A 21,674-nucleotide genomic window follows, 5' to 3' on the forward strand; every position below is an offset into this window, starting at 1 on the left:
TGACTCTGTGGCAATTTAGATGTCTTTGCCTATGTCTTTGGTAGCAGAACTTGAGGGGTTTTTTAAGGAATTCGTTTCTTATGTAGATTGTTCCTTAAAAACAAAACAAAACTAAAGACAGCGGAAACCAGAAGCTTTCTGTATCCTTTTTCGTCAGTCTCCTTTCCCGGGAGGGAAGGATGGGATCCCGGTGGTTTCCTTAACTCTGAGGACAGCACACAGCAAACCTGAAGATATTTCTGACTCTCACAGTTTGACTTTTGCTAGAGATAGAGTAGGACTACTCTTAAAAAGATATATTATTAAAAGCATATCTATGTGTATGAATACCTCTATGTATGTGTAATCATGGTTAGAGACATGGCTCGCTTTACACATACTTTCTCTGTAAAGTTTAATCATTGATTAGGAGATCTCACAACTTTCCTGTAAGTTGGCCAGACATACTGGAGATACAGGAGTCTTGAGAGATCACTTAGGTTCCCTGTGTTGGGCTGGTTTAGGAAATAATGCCGGGAGATCCCTGCCTACCATACTTGTGATATTTGCAACTTTGGCTATCAGCTAAGCTTAAGTTTGCTTGAGTTTAAAAGAGGATAAGGTATGACCTTGATCAAGTTATTGATTAGAGGAACAACCATCCTAGCGGAGGAACAACCATCCTAGCGGAGGAACACGTGTATTTAGGTAGCAGTTGCCCTCGCAGTTCCTATCTGTGACGCTTGGTGGAGGTGGTCTGCTGGGTGGCCTGTGTCCTCCCATCTTAGCTGCCCCCACCAGTGACCCCTGCCCTGGAACGGCTGCCAGGACCACTGAGAAGGTACCGCCTTCACCAGCTTGGTTGGGTTTGGAATAGTACTTGGCTTCCGGTCTTTAACCTTCTCATCTCTAAGATGGGAATAGGTTGTCCTTTGCTCCTTTTGGTAGTTACAAGATATTAAAAAAAAAATCCAGGCACTGTATGTCTTGTCCTGGGAGGATGGTGCCTGTATAGAGCTTCCTAGGGAGTCTCAAGGACCCTCTTCCAGGAGATGAGGAAATAGCTCAAAGTGCTCTAAACACCATCAGACCCTAAAAGTTGAATACAGAGAATGGGAACAACCCCCAAAGCAGGAGGTGAGAAGCCATTTGGGGCTCAGGGGAGAGACGGAGGGAGGTGTTGTGAATTTGGACAGGGCTAGTGAGGGTTGAGAGCCTGCCTGTCGAAGCTGCTGTCCCCATCTTGGGGGCCTTCGGAGTGCTGTAGGAAATTGATCCATAATTAGGTTAAACGTTTACCCTACGATGGAGTTTATTCTCTTTGCTTAGAAGGAAATCCCTTGCTGTGAAAGAGGAGGGAGCAGGCGTTAGCATTATTTCCGACTCCAAGATTGAGCCTTTGGGTCCGGGGTCATGTAAGTACCCTGTAAGTATGTATTCTAAAGAGAGTGTTCTTGGCTTCTTGACCTGTGTGCTAAGTAAGGGAACTGAAACAAGAATTAAATGGCCTAAGCTTGAGAGCAATAAGTATGCTGTTTTGAAACACTGTGTGACTTTGTTTTTGCTTTTATTCTGACTCCTCTGCCCCTTGGCCTTACTCCAAATTACTGAGGCATCATTACACTTAAAAAACTCACATCGGGGGCTCCCCTGGTGGCGTAGTGGTTGGGAGTCCGCCTGCCGATGCAGGGGACGCGGGTTCGTGCCCCGGTCCGGGAAGATCCCACATGCCGCGGAGCGGCTGGGCCCGTGAGCCATGGCCGCTGAGCCTGCGCGTCCGGAGCCTGTGCTCCGCGGCGGGAGAGGCCGCAGCGGTGAGAGGCCCGCGTACCGCAAAAAAAAACCCAACTCACATCGGAAGCCCGACTGGCGCTGCTGCACTGGGGCAGCAGGACTGTGCTCTGCACACATTTACTTCTCCCAGGCTGGGGCCGTACTGAGTCCCTGCGAGGGCGATGTGCCTGGAAGGTGCAGAGAGAAGAAGAAGGGGCTGAGGTTCTCATTCCTGTGTTAATCCAAATTAACATTATCAGGCCTGAATTTTATAAGTGGTAAGCTTCATGATTTGAAACAGTTTTCCTCACTGAGATGGGCTGTGGCGGAGTTGATTCTCATCCCCACTTCAAAGGCTGCTGGTCTCCAAGGGGAGGGGTTGGGGGCTGGGAAGAACACGGCAGGCCTTCGGTTTATATTTACTTTCTGGCTCAGCCTTACTTAGTTCCTCACTTTGTGTTCTATAATATGCAGAAATATTCATTCATTAGTACATGTAAGATAATTTGTAAATAAATATTAGGTTGAACCACAAGCGGTCAACCATTTTGATCTTCCAAAATGGCAGTTATCATGGTTTAACAACACACACATGTTGGGGGCAGGTGTGCACCAACTTTTCACCGTTCGTGTACAAGAATAAACATTAGCTGGGAATTCCCTGGCGGTCTCGTGCTTAGGACTCCGCACTTGCACTGCTGTGGGCCGGGGATTGATCCCTGGTTGGGGAACGAAGATGCCATAATTGGTGTGGTGCCAAAAAGAAAAAAAAGAATAAACATTAGAGACCCCTGGCCAATACAGCCCTCCTCAGATCCCCATCTGCATCCCCATAACTTATTTCTCTACCCAAGGGTGCTTTAAAATATCTAATCTGGGGCTTCCCTGGTGGCGCAGTGGTTGAGAGTCCGCCTGCCGATGCAGGGGACCCGGGTTCGTGCCCTGGTCCGGGAAGATCCCACATGCTGCGGAGCGGCTGGGCCCGTGAGCCATGGCCACTGAGCCTGCGCGTCCGGAGTCTGTGCTCCACAACGGGAGAGGCCACAGCAGTGAGAGGCCCGCGTACCGCAAAAAAAAAAAAAAAAAAAAATCTAATCTGAGTAAGTAATACATGCCAGTGGCATATATTCGAGTGGTACTGAAGTGCAGTCAGTGAAAAGTCAGTCCACCTGCCCCTCTGCTCCCAGTTGTCCTTCCCGGAGACAGTTTCCTGTGTGTCCTTCCAGAAGAACCTTGTACATTCATGAGCAGCATGCACACGTATGTGTGTCTATTACCGAAATGGGAGCATACTTTTTTCAGCTAGTAATATAGCTTAGAAAATGTTCTATAAATGCAGTGGCCTCGTTTCTGTTGGCTACCTGATACTCCCATTACATTTGTTACCAAAATCTATCTAACCCAGTCCTCTACTGATAGTGTTAATGTTATTTCCCATCTTTTGCTGTTTCAGACAGTGTTGTGGTGCATTACACACATCATTTTGCAAACACAATGCTTAGCGGTGGGGTGGCTGAGCCAAAGGGTTGAAATACGTGGAACTCACTGTGACTTTATCTTCCATATCACTTTAAAAATAGGAATACAGGGACTTCCCTGGTGGCGCAGTGGTTAAGAATCTGCCCGCCAATGCAGGAGACACAGGTTCAATCCCTGGTCTGGGAAGATCCCACATGCCGCAGAGCAACTGAGTCTGCGAGCCACAACTACTGAGCCTGCGCGCCCTAGAGGCCGAGCGCCGCAACTACTGAAGCCCGCATACCTAGAGCCCATGTTCCACAGCAGGAGAGGCCACCGTAGTGAGAAGCCTGCGCACCGCCAAGAAGAGGAGCCCCCGCTCTCCGCAACTAGAGAAAGCCCGCGCTCAGCAACAAGGACCCAGTGCAGCCAAAAAAAAAAAAAAAAGAATACAAGTATTTCTTTCTCCTTTTCCTTTCCTCCCTATTTGTCCAGTTCCTGAGAATTTTTCTTGGGTAACTTGTTACCCAGAACAGTTGGAATTTTCTGGAACTCTAAACTTTGTAGGGTGGACTGTGACCTCTGGTGTTGCTTTCCAGGTGGAGCTGCAAAGACCCCTGAGAATTCCCTGTTTCTGGCTTAGCACTTACTTTCCATACTTTTCTCTTTAGATTTGTGTTTTCCGATCCTGCCGAGCATTCCAGTTTCTAGGCCCTGTGCTCAGGCCTGGGCTGGCAGCCCCGTGGGCTAAGCAGGCCCCCTGCTCCCCTGGCAGTCCTTACCAGCAGGTGCCAGCAGGTGGCAGGCAGAGCACCACAGCGCCCCTGGCCTTTAGCGAGGCTCTTCTCTGGAGAGCAGCCAGAATCAGAGCCTTTGGACCCTTCCCAGGGACCTGCCTCCTAGCAACAAGCCTAACCCTGTGCGGTGGGTGGGTTGCCCAGTCCATTTCTCCCACCTAGTTCTACAGCCATTTCTTAAATGGGTGAGCAGTTTAAGATCACCAGTAGCGGCCTTGAGTCGGGCTTTGAGGCCACACCCCAGAATGACAGCCTGGGGCCTCCTCCCCGTCCAGGAACTAGCCGGAAGGATTTACATACCATGGCCTGGGAAGGCTTCATTTTCCTTAATTGTAGGGCCCTACTTCCTGTCCCTTTCAGCCAAATCTCCCACACCTTTCCCATGACCTGGGAGGCCCCCAGAACAGGCTCTTACTCACCACCCTCTACTCACCCTGCTATATGGTCTAGGGGAAAAAAATGAGCCAGAGGTTTGAGGATCCCTGGGGCAAAAGTGCTAGGATCCCGGAACTGCCTTCTTTAGGGGCAGGAACCCCTGGAGACCAGCTGGGCCCAGGGCTTGGGCTGATGGCACTACCCCTCCCCCAACTCTAGATTTGTGTCCCCTTGAATCCCAGTTTCTCTGTGGCTCGCTCAGTCTGTTTCTCACAGAGACCTGCCCAGCGCCTCCTTCAGGGCAGGGGGCTTGCCCTTCTGTGTAGGGGAGACACAGTCTAGCTTTTCCAGGGGAACTGGGAGGAGGAGGGAGGGCACAGAGCGTGGGAAGAGGGAGGAAGTGGCAGCTGGATGGTGACTGGTGGCCTCTCCCAGCCACTCCCCCATACCACCCTGCAGGAGACCAGTGCTGTTTGGGGTGTTAGCAGCACTGGGGTGGAGGTTGCCCAGGAGCTGCTCTCCTGGATCCCCAAAGCTCTCCTGCTCCTAGTTTAGGCCCTCAGATCTTTAGGGACGGTAGGGCTTCGTCAGGCTGGCGTGGTACGATGGGGACAGAGGGGGCGGGGACCTCCAGGCAGGGAATTGCATCCAGTTCCCTGCCAGGGAGGCCAAGGTTTCCGTAGTCATCCTGCGCCCCAGTGTGGTTAACCCGAGTGCAGGACAGAACTTGCAAGAAGACCCAGGGTCAGGCCCCTGCTGGTGAGAGCCCCAGGGTGGGGTGTAGGTGCCTAGGGGGGTTGGGGGAAGGGCTGGCAGGAGGCCATCCTCTGTGAGCGCCCCAGGGTCATTTCCCAATGCAGGGATTTGCAGACGCTCCCCATTGGCTTCTCATCCCCTGGAACCAGGAAAACAAAAGGAGGAAAGAGCTGGCAGGGCAGTGACTGGAGCTTGATCCCCTCCAGCACCTCAGTGGCTTGAGATCCTGTCTCAGGGTCACGTTCTGGCCCTGCCACTCTCTCCTTGACACTTTTTTTCCCCCCCAAGTATTTCTATTTTCTTTTATTATTTAAAAATTTTTTTATTGGAGTATCATTGATTTACAATGTTGTGTTAGTTTCAGGTGTACAGCAGAGTGACTCAGTTATACATATATCCATTCTTTTTTAGATTCTTTTCCCCTATAGGTCATTACAGAGTACTGAGTAGAGTTCCCTGTGCTATACAGCAGGTTCTTATTAGTTATCTGTTTTATATACAGTAGTGTGTACACGTCCATCCCAATCTCCCAATTCATCCCTCCCCAACACCTCTTCCCCCTTGGTAACCATAAGTTTGTTTTCTACAGCTGTGACTCTATTTCTGTTCTGTAAATAAGTTCATTTGTACCATTTTTTTAGATTCCACAAATAAGCAATATCACGTGATACTTGTCTTTCTCTCACACTTTACAACCGTATTGTGAGGTAGGCCAGGAAGCCCAGGCCCCGAGAGGGCCACACAGCCAGTGAGGGGGACCCGAACCCAGGGCTGCTCCCTCCTGTGCTGCCACCAGCCACACTGAGGTGTCCTCTTGTCAAATCTAGGGAGAAGCAGGGACCATCATATCCCTTTCACAGGTGGGGACGCTGAGGCCTCGTGAATAAAGGTGCTTCAGTGGGTGGGGCAGGAGGTGGTGAGGAAAACTTCGCAGTTAAAACCCAAGTCCTGGGAAAGAAACATGCTGGGCATTGGGCCTGGCAGCCTCTGAGCTCTGCCCGGAAGCCAGATTGAGAAAGAGGCCTAGAGGCGAGGCTCCGAACCTTGGACGGCCAGCCCAGCTCAGCCAGGCCGAAGCTGCCGGGAAAGCAAAGACGACGGGGCACCGAACTGACTCAGTCCTCCACGAGCCCGGCCCCAGCTCGCACCTGCCGTGTGGGCTCTGCTGCCCTTGTCCGTGCCTGCCGGCGAGCCAGCAAGGCCAGGCGGTACCACAGCAAACCCGGACCTGCTGCCCGCTGCCGCCTGTCCACTGCCCACCTGCCTGTGGAATCTGCCTCTTCCTCCCCTCCCCACAAAGCAGGAGCCGCGAATGACCAAGAGTTCAGCTCTGGTCAGGAACCAAGTGTGAGCCTTCACGTTTACGGAGAGCAGGCTGGTGGGATGGGCAGAGGGGTGAAGGCGCCCTGCTTCTCCTTCCAGGCCTCCCTTGGGGCCTCACGGCCTCACGACCCTCCCCACCCCATGGTGTGCAGAGTGGGGGCCGTGTGGGTGGGACTGCTGGCGCACCTGCCGTGAGCAGGGCCGTGGGGTGCTCAGGGCAGCCCTCCGGCTGGAGGGTCCCCATGCAGATGTAACTCCACGTGGTTGTGAGGGGCGGGGCTGAGGGCACCCCCTCCACCTCCATCCCCCTCAGGGGCCCGAGAGTCACTGCGAACTAGCGTCTGGGTCCCTCCCTTCCTCAGGTTTGTGGGGCCAGGGGACCCCAAGCAGAGGCCCTGCCTAAGTCTGTCCTCCGTGGGACCTCGGGCAAGTCACTCAGCTTCGTCAGCGGCTGATAATGAACTGGACAGTCCGGTATTTTAGCTTCCTGTCTATAAACACAAAGGCCCATAAGTAGCCTTTAATCTGGAATACAGTTCTCGACTGGAAAAACTATTTTATAAACGAGGCAGCGACGTTTCCTGGTGCAGGTAAAGCGTCCCGAGGCGGCTGGACACGGCAGGCACAGAGCGCCTGGTAGAGCGCGACATGGGGGCTTGGAAGTAATGTTTGCTGCAGTCACTATCACATCCTGCGTACAGATTCCCGCCTCAAGTGCAGGCTTCTACAGAGCGTTCTGGGCCAAGAGCAACTGGTGGGGGGCGGGGGGGACCCTAATGTGCAGGGAGATCACCGGGGTGGCCTTTCCTACAACATGCTGCACAGCCATTCTATGGGAAAGCAGTTTCTAGAAAAAAATAGATACAATAAAAGCTTCACAAATAAAAAGTACAAATTGGGTGAAATGTTCAAAGATGTAATTCTTTTTTCTTTTTTTTTTTAAAGGAACTCCTTTATTTATTTATTTGTTTATTTTTGGCTGTGTTGGGTCTTTGTTTCTGTGCGAGGGCTTTCTCTAGTTGCGGCGAGTGGGGGCCTCTCTTCATCGCGGTGCGCGGGCCTCACTATCTCGGCCTCTTTTGGTGCGGAGCACAGGCTCCAGACGCGCAGGCTCAGTAGTTGTGGCTCACGGGCCTAGTTGTTCCGCGGCATGTGGGATCTTCCCAGACCAGGGCTCGAACCCGTGTTTCCTGCATTGGCAGGCAGACTCTCAACCACTGTGCCACCAGGGAAGCCCAAAGGTGTAATTCTTAAAACTATTTTTTCCACTGCTGATGGTGTTTGGGGATCATCTGACTGTCCAGCTTTTCACTTAAAATACTTAACATTTATACCTCATTTTTATCTGAAAAAGAAAAAATTGTGTAGGACTTCCCTGGTGTCCCCACCAGGGACACCCCTTCCCAGGAGGTCCCCACCCCTGCCCACCTGCTTGGAGGTTACGCTGGCAGGGCCTCTCCAGGCTGATTCCACCCCAGTGCCCCCCTACTCCACTCCAGGCCTGAAGCAGGGTAAGATCTGGGAGGATGGGACAGAGCTGAGTCCTTAGGCCCACTCTACAAGCTCTCCTGGAACGCTCAGCTCTGCTCACGGGGCAGACGGAGGGGCCAGCCTGATCCATCCCCCTACTCTCCCGCAACAGCACCCCTTCCCCACGCTGCAGCCTCAGGACTCCAAGCTTCACGCTTCTGCTTCCTGACACTCTGCCCGTGTGTCCACAGCCGCCTCCTCTCAAGGCCTGACCCAAGGCCCCAGGAAGGACTCCTCTACCCCAAGGGACAGAGCACTCTCGGTAGAACTCAGAAAACCCTCCTTCCAGAGAAGGGTCAGGGAGCTGGTGTGGAGGAAGATCCGGGGTGCCCACCTGTGACCTTCCATCACCCAGGAGCCGGCTCCACCCGGAAGCAACAAAGACCATCACCTCTTAGAGGGGCTCAGATTGTACTTTATTGATGTGTGAAGAGAGGCGAGGGCTTTCCAGTTAAAATATTTAACATTTACACCTGTACACACACATACACATGTCCCCCCCTGGGGAAGGGCGAGATGGCTCTGAACACAGAGGAAGGGGGGAGGAGGAGAGGGTGGGGCAGAGTGCCCTTGACCCTGCAGGAGCGATGGGATAGGAGCACAGAGTGGGACGGAAGTGGAAGTGGGTTATTAAGAAGCATCTTGCTTACTAACATGAAGCCCCGTGCCCGCTAGAGCACGGACGAGGCCTCATTGGCTTAGAGGAGGGCCCACGGAGGGCGGGCACACGGTGCCCAACGAGCCGGCCAAGGCCGGCATCCCAGGGACGGGGCGGAGGTGGGGGGCCGTGCAGAGGGCCCCCAGCCCAGGCCTCTGCTCCCCGCTGCCTCCCTCCCCGCCCTCTGAGAGGAAGGAGGGTTTGGGCCTCAGCCACGGACTGACAGCCGTTACCGGCAGCGTCTCCTTGAACTACAGACACAATGTGCATCAACAGGGCGATCGCTCCTGACCCCTTGGCGGACGCCTAGAGGTGCCAGAACCAATCCTACAGTATCTTTGGTTTGTGGGTTCTCTTCCCTACTCGAATCCTCCCTCTGCGCAGCCTCCAGGCTGGGGCCGGGGCTGGGCTGCTCGAAGGCTCAAAGCCCAGCCCGGCAGCCCTCGGAGGCCGGAGGTGCTGCCCGGGCGGCTGGCCGGCTTACTCGCTGTGGTGCTGGGACTTGTAGGAGAGGATCTCGGCGGCCAGCTGCTGGGGGTCCAGGAGCTGCGGGAAGCGCCCCATCACAGCCTCCACCAGGTGCGGGGGGAAGACGCCGCACAGCTTGGTGTACACGCTGGCTCGCTCCTTGGCTAGGCTGCCCGCCCCGCCCCAGGGGCCCCTGTCAGCCCCTGGGCCCGGCACCCGGGGCTCCTGCAGGACTGGGGTGGTTGGGGGCAGCTGGTACGGCTCAGACCAGTACTCTCGAGGTGGAAAGGCAGCTGGCGGGGGTGCGTAGTCAGCAGGGACGCTGAAGTGGCCAGCACCCACGGCCCGGCCGAAGGCAGAGAAGGCCGGAGTGGTGGGGAGCTCGGCCCCATAGGGGCGGTAGCCGGCATAAGGGCCCCGAGGTGGGCCCGGCTCAGCAGGGCCGCCTCCTCGAATCCCCCAGAGTTCTGACATCTGGCTCTCCAGGGAGCCAATGCCCGAGTCCAGGCAATCCTGGGAGGTATACGGGAGAGAGTCCAGGGTCTGCGGGAACCAGTCCGAGGGCCCAAAGCTGCTGCCACTGCCCCCACTAGGTGGGAGGCTCCTGCCTGCTGGGTTGAAGGTCTGTGTCAGGCCTTTCCGGGGGGTTCCCGGGGATGCCTGGGCCCCCAGCTTCTTCCCATCCGGGCTGCACTGCTCGTGCTCTGTTGGCAGAGAGCCGGGCTGAGAGGAAGGTGAAGGCCGCCGGCCACTTTTCTCCTTGCTCGGCGGCCTGGGGGGCGAGAGGAGGGCGTTGGCACGGAGCTCGTCAGCCACAGAGCGCTGGGGCCGGCTTGGCCGCTCGGGGTGGAAGAATCGGCACTTGATCCCATAGGTGCATTTCCTCCCTGGGAGAGAATTAAGGAGGGCTCTCAGCCGGGGGGGCTCTAGAACCAGGGGGTGGGAGACGGAAGTGGGTAGCACAGGAAACATGGGGTTGGGGGTCCCCGAGAGAAAGAACGTGGGACGCAGCCCGACTCAGGCAAGAGAGGAAGGGGATGGCGTGAGCAGGGCCCTGGAGGGTGGAGCTGGGGGTCTTACCATAGGGACACGGCTGCTTCCTGTGCTCGGCCATGAGTGGCTTCTTACGCAGGAAGTTGTCCAGGCTCGGCCCGTGACGGCCCAAGGGGTCATCAGGGGGCATGAACCTGTGGAGGAGGTGCGAGACATGAAGGGGGACTTCCCAGTGCCGACGAGGGGGCAGGACAGGAAGCCTCGACAGCACGGAGAGGAGGGCAGCTCCTAAAACTGGTGTCTGCCCAGCAGGACATCCCTGGGCTCTCGGGGGTACTGTCCCAAGGGAGTGGAGGAGGTCCCAGGCCAGAAGGCCGCAGCCATGGGCGCCTTTAGGGCGACTCTCCTGCTGGGAGCTCGCAGAGGCCGAACATCTGAATCTAAGGCTGCATCCGCTGGCCTCTGGTCAGAGCTTCGGTGCTGGCGAGTGGAGATGCTCTCTTGGAAGCACTGGCCACCCTGTGCCACATGCCCCTTCTCCATCCCCCAGATTATAAAGCCCCAGTCTGGCCCCAGCCTGACCCTTCCTACGTGGGGCCTGCTGCCTGGGCCCGAGGCCACGGCCCTGCAGCAGAGTTGCCCCAGCTCCACCCCTCCCACAGGCACCTCCCGGAGTTGTCGGGAACGTACTTGTCGTTGACGAAGGAGTACATGAGCAGCCGCTCCTCGATGAAGCGCTTCCACTCCTGCCGCTCGCCCTGGAGGTCCCGGTAAGTGTCATTAGAGACCACGATGCCATCGGACTCGAAGGCCAGCTTCACGATGAAGCGGTCGTCATAGCAGACCACGCGCTTGCCGCCCACACGCCTCGACGGCGTGAACACCAGGATCTTCTTCTTCTCCAGGTCCCGCAGGATATGCTGGTCTGGGAGGCAGCAGGGGCGCAGGTCAGGGCCCAGCCTGGACCCAGAGCCAGCTCGCAGGGCTCCCTGAACCCCCGGTTGCCGGACACAGGGCTCTCAACTCCAGGGTCGCGGGAACAGGAAGAGGCTCTGCAGAGGCCACTGCTGAGGCCCAGCCCCTCGCTGGGCCTGGCGCCTAGTTTGCTGCCCAAAGACCAAGGACCCCGGAGAACAGGCTGGCAGGTCCTGCTCAGGGAAGGCTCCTCAGTAGAGCTGGGCTGCCTCCTTCCCGCTCCTGGACACCAGGCCTGGTCGCGCCCAGCCTGTTCTCGAGGGATCTAGGAATGAGCCGTGGCTTGAGCTGGGGTCAGAGGAGTGTCTCAACCAGGACAGAAGGACCCACCCAGAAGGGGCTGCTTCTCTTGGAACGGGCGGCCCCAGCCAGCCTGCCCCCACATCTCAAGACTTCCAGGGAAATAAACTCAGGCTGTCCTCCCGAAGGCTGGGGCTCATGTAAGAGCAATGGTGGCAGCTGGCGCTTGCTGTGTGTGTGCCAGGTGCTCTTCTGAGCACCTACGTGCATTAACCCGTGTGATCCTCACAACCAACCCTGCGAGTGTATCAGATCCTCACCCCATCCCGCGTCTCAGATGAGGGGCAAGTGGCTCAGAGCCAGAAGGGACTGAGCCAGGATTCCAGAGCCCAGGGGCTTAGCCGCCACACCACGCCGCCCCTGTGCCGTTGGGGACATGGCAAGAGCACGCCACCATTAGGTGAGGGAGGTGCCCAGGACCCGGAGGCAGAGGTTGCCCAAGGTGATCTCCAAGGGCCGCTGTTCAGAGCAGGGATGCTGAGGACAGCAAAAGCCAGGAAAAGAATGCCGGTCCCTGCTTGGGATCTAGAAGCTGTTGCTCACGCCCAAAGGGTCTCTATTGAGAACAGGGGCTCCTGGGGCAGGGAGACCATGCCCCTTCAGAGGTGCCACTCACCTGTGATGGGCACATCGGGCCGAGGCTGCTCCTTCCTCCAAGATGGTACAAACACTGTGATGTCTGTGTGGCCCCGCTCCAGAAACCAGTTCACTGCCAGGAGGATACCCCGACAAGAGAAGACCTCCTTGTTCCCGTGGCTGGGGAGGAGAAGAGGACGGGGTCGGCCTGCTGCTCCCAGATCCGCACAGGAGGGAGGTGGGTTGCACTCCAGCCCCTGCCCTGGTCGGCGGAGCTGCTGGGCTCAGCCCCCTGCCTTCTGGCCGGGGGCCTAGGGCCTGTATTCCCTGCTGGTTCCCACACTGCCAGGGATGGCCAGACCCGGGGCTTTCCCTGAGGTTCCGTCTCCTGACAGTGAGGAAACGCCCAGGAATCTGGCAGCACTCGCTTCCCACAAGGGGAAGGGTCAGGCCGCTTACAACACACCTGGGGGTGGGGGAAAGGCACTGGGACCATGGGGACACAGATACACACAGGCTGACTGAGTCACCACCCCTCCCTCGCCGGCTCGGCAGGGCTGGGGGTGGGTGCTGGGAAGGAGAAACCAGATTGCTCCGGATTAAAGTTGGATTACAGTTCAGTCCTGCTCAAACCGCAGGGGCTGGGACTGAGGAGGGCGAGGGACACAGGGCAGGAGGCAGCTGTGAGGCCTTCCGTTCTGAAAGGGAAAGGAATTGCTTTTCCTCTGACTGCCAATTCCCCAAAACGCCTGGACTCCCTGTTCTCTTCTTGCCCTTTTGGAGAAGGCATGACCCGAGGCAAAAAGACGGTCTGGAAGACTCTGGGGACTCTGCCAGCAGGAGAGCTGGGAAATGGGACATCCCAGGGCCGTGGACCAGACCTCACCCCATCCAAATGCGGCTGGGCCCAGACGCAAGCCCTGAGGTTGCTCTGGCTCAGCCTCTCTGTCTGAAAAATGGGCCGGGTGGTCTGCAGCCTCCTTAAGAAGGGCCCATGTCAGTGTGACAACGTTCCTGTTTTCTTGAGGCCAAAGACAGTCCAACAAAGTGGAGGTTCCAGCTGGCTTCCTGGGAATGGAAGGGGGCTCCCAGGTAATACTGGGTGTCATGGCAGGGCTCCAGGACCAGGCTAGGGGCCTGGAAGGGGTCAGCTGGGGCTCTCACCCCGACAGTCCCTGCCCCTCAGCGAACAACTGAGACTCTCATTATTTGGCACATAAAACAGAATAAGCGTTATGCAAAAGAGGCAACTCCATGGCCAACCACATCCTGTGGCTGGCTTGGGGGCGGTAATAGCTGGAGCCCCAAGAGAAGTAGAAAGGGAGGTAGGGTAGCTGGCGGGCACAGAGGCTGTCTGGGAGTGAGGCGGGGGGCTCCCAGGGCTGAAGGTCTCCGTAAACTGTAGGTGAGGCAAAGTCCAGCCGGAAGGCAGGGCTCATTCCCACCAGGTGGGGCCTCCCTGCCATCTGCCGGCCTGCTTATAATAAAAGTTAACATTTACTGAGAGCTGTGAGGCAGGCCCTGATCTCCATGCTCAATACTGAATCACCAGCAAGTCTCTGAGGAGGGTACTATCATTAAAGGGCCCTGGCCCACCCCACTTTTTTTTTTGCTGTGCTGCGTGTCATGTGGGATCTTAGTTGACCGACCAGGGATTGAACCCGAGCCCCCTGCATTGGAGGTGCACAGTCTTAACCCCTGGACCACCAGGGAAGTCCCACTTGCCCTTTTATTCAGGTGTGGAAACTGGTCCACAGAGGGCAACCAGTTGCCAGCATCACACAGGAGCAGCGGTCCAACCGAAATGCAGACCCAGAGGCTGTGCTCATAGCCACCACGGGTGTTGATGCTACGACAGTACAGAGACAAGTGCCAACCCTGACAGCAGGCCCGGAGCGGGGATGGGTGGGTACCAAGCACCTGCTGGAGGCCAGGTACGTGGCACACCTCCTTGCTTCATCCTTACAAGGCTCTGAGACTCGTCGAAGGTCCCCTGGCTACTGGTAAGAGGCAGAACTTGAACCCACATCTGGGGGTACTGGATTGCCCCTAACAGAAGAGCTGAGGTTTATTTAGGAAAGAAAAAAGCTCCCGAAGTTGAGTGTGAACAAACTGTTCAGAGGGTGGGGCAGGCTGGGAACAGGGAAAACCATGCACCTGGCAAACTCCTCTCCTCTGTCAGGACCCAGGTGAGGTGTCACTGCCTCTGAGAGGCCTTCCCTGACCTGGCAGGATGGGTCAGGTCCCAGGTCTGTCTTCGCAATGCCCAGTGCTTCCCCCTGCCCTAGGCCTTCTGTCTCCCCAGAAATGTGGGGATGGGATCATCTCTGCCTTGGATCCCCGTCTCAGGTACGCAGTCTGCACATGCATTTACCTGCCTCCTTCTACACACACGTGTGTACCTGCATATGCCCCATCCCAGGCCAGCACCTGCAAGCCCTGGGACTTCATGGGACACCGGGGCTTCCAGGACAGTGTACTGCTTCTGGGCAGCAGAAACCCTGGCTGGGGACAAGTCTGCTCTCAGCCGCCCTAGACCCCAGAATATCCCTTAAGCAGGTGGTCAGAGCCTTAGTCTTGGGAGAAGTAGAACACATGTTCCAGTCCCTTGAGTCAAGCCCAGATCCTGCCCTCCCAAGCCAGGAGTGCCTCTCTACAGCTAACTTTAGACCCCCTTCGCTGCTGTGGAGGAAGCTGTGCTGGCACGGGAAAACCAGACATCCTCCCATCCCACACCACAGTCCCGTCGGCCCAGAAGGTCAGGGCCCCTCAGCCTGTCTAACGAGACTCCGGTAAGATGTGCGATTCCGTAGGAGACTCCAGCTCAGCAGCTCCCGCCCTAGGGCACAGGGCAGGGCCAAAAGGCAGGCTACCCAGGTGAAAAGATCTGCCTGGGCCGGGCCCAGCTAGTGGAGAAAAATTCCCTTAGAAGGAAACAGAGGTGAATTTCCCCACGATTTGCATATGGCAGGGGCTGGCCCGCCAGCCCTGGGCGGGAGGGGGCAGGAGGGCAGGAACCCTGCAGCAGCTGAGACAGGAAGTTTGAGGCTGGAATTCCCCTCCTGCTACTGCCCCAGCTCAGAAAGCCCCTGCGGCTCGGCCTCTGGCCACCCACTGCATCACCTGCCCCTCCTCCCGCCCAGGCCCCTCCTCCTTCTGCCGGGACACAAACACACACAGCACATGGCTGCCCCCGGGGCTCGGCGCTCCTGGCCCAGCCCCTGGAGGAGGGAGCCACTGACTGATCCCAGCCAAACACTGCTGAAAGGGATCCCCTAACTCTCAAAGCACACACCGGGACCAGCGGCCGCTGGCCTGTGGATGCCAGCTTTCCTCAATTTCCACCTAGGCTCCGTCCATTTCAGAGATGGGAAGACTGACTGACCCAAAAGTGGCTGGAAGAGGGCCACCTGCACACCTGCTGAGCTGGGCCAGGACCAGTCAGACAGCTGAGCTGGGCCAGGTGGGCCAGGTGTGGGAGGGGCAGAGGGGGCAAAGGCCTAGAGGCCTTAGGCAGCCCACCTGAGAGACCTCAGGGAAGCCAGGGGAGGAGCCCTTCCCACTCCACACCTGTGTATGGGATCGCCCCATCCACATCCACAGGAACCTTTCCTTGTGAACCATCCACCCAACCCTGACTCACCAGCCTGCCTTGAAAGGACTGGGAGAAAGCAGGGCCAGAGGGCAGGGCCTGGATGGAAGGGAAGTCTGGGCTCCCTGGGGTCCGCGGCAGCCCTCCCGCCACCCCTCCCCTCTCCCCCCCAACCCCCCCACCGAGCCTGCGTAGGGGAGAGGTGGGATGGTTATGGGGCTGAGTCCTGGCTCTGGCCCCTGGGGAGCCCTCAGAGCCCAGGCCAGCACAGGTGGCTCCAGCAGAAGTGACCCAAGTCACTGCTCCCCTGGAGCCAAAGGATCAAGCTACCCACCCACACCCCTGACGTAGAGCCAGATCCTCAAGGTTACTCTTGGTCACAGCTGCAAAGGCCTCAGTAGCTGGGCTCGCTTCCATGGGAGCCCAGGTCTGGGACAAGGCCTCAGCAGTCCCAGACTCTGAATAATAGTAACAATAACAACAACTACTACTGATTAATGAGCCCTTACTTCTCTCCAGGTTCTGTGCATTCACTCCCCACAACCACCACTTGAGGGGGTGGGTTATCCCCATCTCATGGAGGAGGAAAGAAGGCTCCTATGTAGTAAGCTGGAGCCCACAGTCTGGTCCCTCTCGAAGAGCATAAGGTAGCTCTGGAGACAGAAGGACCTGAGTTCGAATCTTTGCTCCGGCACTTACCAGTCGTGTGACCCTGAGCAACACTTTGAGCTCCCTCAAACATCCCTAAAACCCACTTCCAAGAAGCCATGAGGATTCAGGGAGCCTCCTGGCACACAGTAGGGCCTCCACAAAGGGCTTTCCCTTCCTCTAGACCAATCTGGAGAAGAGGTCACACTCCTTTCTGAAATCCTCTCTACCAGAGGTGCAGAGACACACGGCCACAGTCTTGGCCACAGAAGTGACATGTACCTCATGGCCACGTTGCTCCCATCGATGACCACAGGCCTCAGGTCACTGCCCTCCTTGTCCTCCTCGGGGGGAGAGGGCTCCAGGATGGGGGCCTTGGGGTTGCCCCCGCCCCGGGGGACCAGAGGCAGCTGAGGGCAAGGGTCCGGCGATGCCTGGCGCTCCCGCTCGGCCGCTGACCCATGTTTCACCAGCTCGCCCAGCACAGTGTTGGTGTCTGCCTGGACCCCCAGCTTCTGCAGGACACTGTGGATCTCAGCAGATGAGTAGCCCAGCTTCCGGAAGAAGTCAACCTTCATCTGCAGCTCTGCAGTCCTTGCCTCCTCAGCCGTGGACTCCTGGGCCGGCCTGGGGGTCCCTCGGCAGCTGTGGCCGTCTTCAAGCTCCCACAGACTCATGGTGGGGTGGCTTCCTGGGTGGGCCTCTCTCTCCACCGGCCACTCACAGCTCAGACTGGTGGAAGGCACTTGTCACAGCTCCTGTATGACAACCATGAGGGTTAGGGATGCGGAATGGCTCTCTCTCTCTCACCCCTCTCCTGACCCCGCCCCATCCAACAGGATGAGACCACACGGACTGGTGGCAGTATGCAAAATGCAAAGCCATCTTCCGTGTTGCCTCTGTTATCCTCTCAAAAGCCTTCCCAGCTAGGGAGCATCATTCCCATAATACAAAGGAGGAAACTGAGCCACAGACGTTACGAACTTGCTCTAGGTCATCCAGCTGTTAGCTGATGGCGCAAGGACTTGAACTTAGGCAGTCTGACCCCTCCTCCCACCCCAACCCCAGCCCCCCGCCAACCCAGGGGACCCAGAAGTCTTGGGAGGCCTCCGAGGACCTCGACGCGCCCCGACAGCTGCGGGGCGGGGCTCTCAGATGGAAACCCACTGGGTTGGAACTGCGTTGTGGGGGGGCTTCCCCCTTGAAGCCATCGCCTCCTCCCGCCCGCCTGCCCAGTGCTCGGAGCCCAGGCCAGGAGGCGCGGGGCCCGTGGCCGGACTCCCGGATCGGGGGAGGGGAAGTTTCCGGGGTGACCCACCAGAGAGAAAAGTTGCTGGGAAACTCTGGTTGGCCTCGGGGCTCGGTGACGCTTAGGGTGTCCCGGCCCAGAGCCTCGCGAGCGCTGTCTTCCTCCTCCGGACCTCGGTCTCCCTACCCCCAAGATCCTCCGACTTGGACTAAGTTGGGAGGATCCTGGGGGTAGGGGAGGCCGGAGCCGACCGGCCCCACGTCCCTCCCGCTCAGGTCAGTCCCAGCCAAAGCCCTTCCCATCCGCTCCTCCGCCCTCCCCCTAAGCCCGCACTCGCGCCCCATCCCCGTCGCGCGCGCCTCACCCTGCCGTGCGCCAGCCGCGGCCGGCGGCATCTCCATGGGGCCGAGTCCCGGGGGCAAGGCCGGCGGCGCTTTTATACGGGGCGGGTGGGCGGCACTCGGGACCATGACGCGGAAGCCGGGCGGGCGGGGGAGAGCCGGCCCGGGCGGCAGGGGGCGGAGCGGCCATCGCCCCTTCCTGCTCCTCCCCCTCCCCGCCCCCTCCCCGCCCCATCCCTCCCCACACAGCCCAGGCCTCAGGCCCCGCCCCCGCGGCCCGAGAGCGCCAGGCCTGGCCAGGAATCCGGGCTGGAGCCGCGGGGAGCTGCCTCTTCCGTGAGCCTCTAGCCTCCCGCGGCGAGGAGATCTGCAGGGCAGGAGTGCACGGCCCGCAGGCGTAAGGTAAGCCCAGGCTGAACCAAGTATGCGCACCGAGTTAGGCTCGGGCAGACCTAGTGTACGGCGATACAGGCACAGGTACAGCCGCGTACTTTCAGACCTAACTAAGTACGCGGAAGGTACAGTACGGGACACAGGCGTTGGTCCACACACACGGTTGGAGGCAGAGCCATAGTTATCAAGACAGTACACCCAGGCAGGCACTTTTCGCATTGAGACAGGAATACTCAACAGGTACACCGTGATTGGAGCAGGTACACAGAGCTGGGGCCCCATCCAGGGACAGGTACAATTTTTTCTGAAATAAGGACCTTGACAGGATAGAAGGGCAGGTACAACCTGCCTTGTCCCAGCTGGAAAGACTTGCAACCAGGACCAGGAGCTCCCATTCCAGGGCCCCAGGTGCCACCTTTGTCACTTTTGAAACCACCAATGATCCCACCTAGCCAAGCCCCTGCTTTGTTGTCTGGTCATCTTTAAAGACCCCCAAATACCTCTTCTTCTGCGTCTTCCAGGCACAGGACCCCCAGGGGCTGGCCTCCAGGAGAGGGGGAAAACGAGGCTCCTTCCGTGTGCCAGCACACGTGCTCACCACTACTCCTGCCCAGTGCTGTGTGTACTGTAGACATAATCTTCAGAACAGACCCTTTTATAGTTGGGAAAAATTCAGTGAAAAGTGCAGTATATTTAGACATTCATTCATTGTATTAACTACCTTTACGGTAGTAAAAATATTAAGTAATGAGTCCAGGTTAATAAACATAATGATGATAAGTCAACCACAGTGATAATACCTCGCATTTATGGAGTACTCGCTGGGCAGCAGGCACTGTGTCAGCGCCTTGCAGACACTTCCATGCCTTTGCATCTCCTATCTCAGCCCCGGGAGTGCCCTCCCCTTCTTCCCTCCCTACTGCTGCCTGGCCAATTCTATTCCTCTTTTTTTTTTTTTTTTTTTTTTTGCGGTACGCGGGCCTCTCACTTGTGGCCTCTCCCGTTGCGGAGCACAGGCTCCGGGCGCAGGCTCAGCGGCCATGGCTCACGGGCCCAGCCGCTCCGCAGCATGTGGGATCTTCCCGGACTGGGGCACGAACCCGTGTCCCCTGCATCGGCAGGCGGACTCTCAACCACTGCGCCACCAGGGAAGCCCCCTATTCCTCTTTTTGATGTTGTCACCTCCTCTGTGAGGCCTGCCCAGACTCCTTTGGTGCTGAGTTGCTTCCTCCTCGGTGCTCCCACAGCCCCCTGTCTATGTCCCTATGTGCCGGATTGTGATTGCCAGCCTGGACCGCCTCCTGGGCCAGGACGGGCTGGGACTCCGCCCGTACTCCCAGGCCCTGTGCTGCCCAGCACTGTGCCAGAGGGAGCCAGCAGGACTGGGCAATGAGTCATGCAGCTCCGTGTCCTCCCAGAGTGAGCCGCAGTCTCGCTCTCTTCCGGCTCATGAAGGCGGCTCTTTCCCGAGAAGCTGACTCTTTTCTGCAGAACCCAGGACTGCTCCGGGGAAACCCTGCTCCACTTCTAGCTGGATTTTGCAAACTTTGGCCCGAATCCGCAGGAGCCCTCTGGATCTAATGTGCTCAGCCCACCCGCTCCACCCCCACCTCCCCCGCGCTTCCCTTGAACGCCCGTGTCAGTGGCTGGGCTTGCCAACTTCCTTCCTGGAGCCTTCCTGCTCTCCTGCCACCTGCTTGCACCTGGCTAGCCTGAGTGGGGTCTGCAGAGCTCCGGGACTGGTTGCCCCCTGGGCGGGGCGGGTGGGGGGGCGGCGAGGAGAGGCTGGAGAGAGAAAGGTCCCAGGAATTACCTAGGATTTCGGTAGCTCCACCAGGCAGCTCAAACTGGGAAGGACACAGGAGCTAGGTCACCACTGTAGGAAGCGTGGGCAGGCTGCCCCCAAGCCTTAGCAGTGTGGCCGCAGAGGTTCAGTTCCACAAGCCCTCCTGGAAATGGAGAAAGGGCCAGATCCCCCCCATGTTTTGAGGCTCCTAATATATTTTAAAAAGACTTGTCGGACTTCCCTGGCAGTCTAGAGGTTAAGACTCTGTGCTTCCACTGCAGGGGGCGTGGTTTCAATCCCTGGTCAGGGAACTAAGGTCCCACATGTCACATGGCATGGCCAAAAAAAAAAAAAAAAAGACTTGTCACACTAGGAGCTATAAAAATTGAAGTATGTTTTAAAATTCAGTTGAACAAATGAACTGTTTCATCATGTATTCAAATGCAGTGCAGTACATTTGGACTATTGACAAGATAATTGGAGGGTTTGTTTTAAAAATATATTACTTCCTCGGAGAAACGGCTGATTCTAGGGCTGGGACAGGGAAAAATGTGAGCTTGGAGTGTCTCGTGGTGCCAGAGTTAGGAAGTGCCCCAAACTCAAAAGGGTAGGAGTGTGTCAAAGCGACTCGGGAGCCAAAAGCTCCCAGTGGCCAAAGCGGCAACAATTAGAGCAATAAAATGGATAATGGAGTATTAGATAGTAGCCCAAAGTATAAAATCCATATCCCTGAGTTGGTACTGGTAGAAATAAATTGTTGAATAAATAACTAGCTGGGTGGGGCCGGGGTAGAGACAAATCTTACAAATAACACATGTAGGTTCTCCCTTCTCCAGGCTAATTATCCTCTCCTCTTCCTTTGAATGTGCCCCGGGCTTAGTGACTTGCTTCTAAATAACAGAGTAGGGAAAGAGAACAATAGGAAGTGTATGGTGGAGACACCTGGCAGACACCACCTTGACCGAGTGATCAAGGTTACCACCACCCCATGACAAGTCAAGTGGCATCATGTGCCCCCAACACTATGTGATGAGGAAGGCACCTCATCCCTGTGGTATTCTTCCCCAAACCCGTAACCCCAGAGAAAAGCCTCAGACAAACTCCCATGGAAGGACATTCTACAAAATACTTGATCAGGACTCCTCAAAACTGAAAGGGTCACGAAAAGCACGGAAAGACAGAAGCAGACCAGAGGACACGAAGAGACACGCCGGGTGGATGCAGTATAGTTGCTGGTTGGATCCTGGAACAGAGAGATCATTAATGGAAAAGCTGGTAAAATCCAAATAAGGTCTGGATTTTAGTTCATAGAGATGTACCGGTTTTTTTTTTTTTTGCTTTGACAAACGTACAACAGTGGTATGAGATGATCACATTAGGGGAAACTGAAACTAGGTGAGGGGTATGCGGGAACTCTCTGTACTATCTTTACAACTCTTTTGTAAATTGAAAATTAATTCCAAAATTAAAAAGTTTATTGAAAAAATATGTATATAATTTCATGGGCCTTGTGTAAGGTCAGATGGCTTTGTTCATTTCTATTGGTATATATCTATATATCCTATATATCTATGTATCTCTATCTATAGCTATATATATCCTTTTGGTCTGTGAGGTCCTGGCCAGATGGCCCCCCCTCTTACCCCAGTTCAGCCACCCCTGCTCCCTGTTCTTTGCTGACCCTTGAATGTTCACATTCTGGAC

The 21,674-nt window shown here is 56.7% G+C and overlaps 1 protein-coding gene across 2 annotated transcripts; it reads right to left on the bottom strand.

Moving 5' to 3' along the window:
* Positions 1-8,452: 8,452 nt before the first annotated feature.
* ZC3H12A (zinc finger CCCH-type containing 12A) lies at positions 8,453-17,852 on the bottom strand. 2 transcript variants are annotated; one of them, XM_030868980.2, is made up of 6 exons: positions 17,815-17,852; positions 16,484-16,959; positions 12,002-12,141; positions 10,801-11,035; positions 10,198-10,304; positions 8,453-10,004 (listed from the first exon to the last, which is right to left on the bottom strand). In XM_030868980.2, the coding sequence occupies exons 2-6, from the start codon at positions 16,876-16,878 to the stop codon at positions 9,130-9,132; spliced, it is 1,752 nt and encodes a 583-aa protein (XP_030724840.1). In that variant the 5' UTR covers positions 16,879-16,959; positions 17,815-17,852; the 3' UTR covers positions 8,453-9,129. The 2 variants fall into 2 exon arrangements, with proteins under 2 accessions (XP_030724840.1, XP_030724846.1); XM_030868986.2 differs by lacking the exon at positions 17,815-17,852 and adding an exon at positions 17,520-17,612.
* Between the last annotated feature and the right edge of the window lie 3,822 nt (positions 17,853-21,674).

Source organism: Globicephala melas, chromosome 1 (assembly GCF_963455315.2).
Source record: "Globicephala melas chromosome 1, mGloMel1.2, whole genome shotgun sequence".
Taxonomy (NCBI): domain Eukaryota; kingdom Metazoa; phylum Chordata; class Mammalia; order Artiodactyla; family Delphinidae; genus Globicephala; species Globicephala melas.

Bases quoted from the DNA above. Each gene is read 5' to 3' on its own strand.
- ZC3H12A (XM_030868980.2), bottom strand. From the start codon at position 16,878: ATGAGTCTGTGGGAGCTTGAAGACGGCCACAGCTGCCGAGGGACCCCC. The intron at 11,036-12,001 runs GTGAGTGGCACC...GCTGCCTCCCAG, and splicing joins GCCCGATGTGCCCATCACAG to ACCAGCATATCCTGCGGGAC. The intron at 10,005-10,197 runs GTAAGACCCCCA...ATTCTCTCCCAG, and splicing joins GAAGCAGCCGTGTCCCTATG to GGAGGAAATGCACCTATGGG.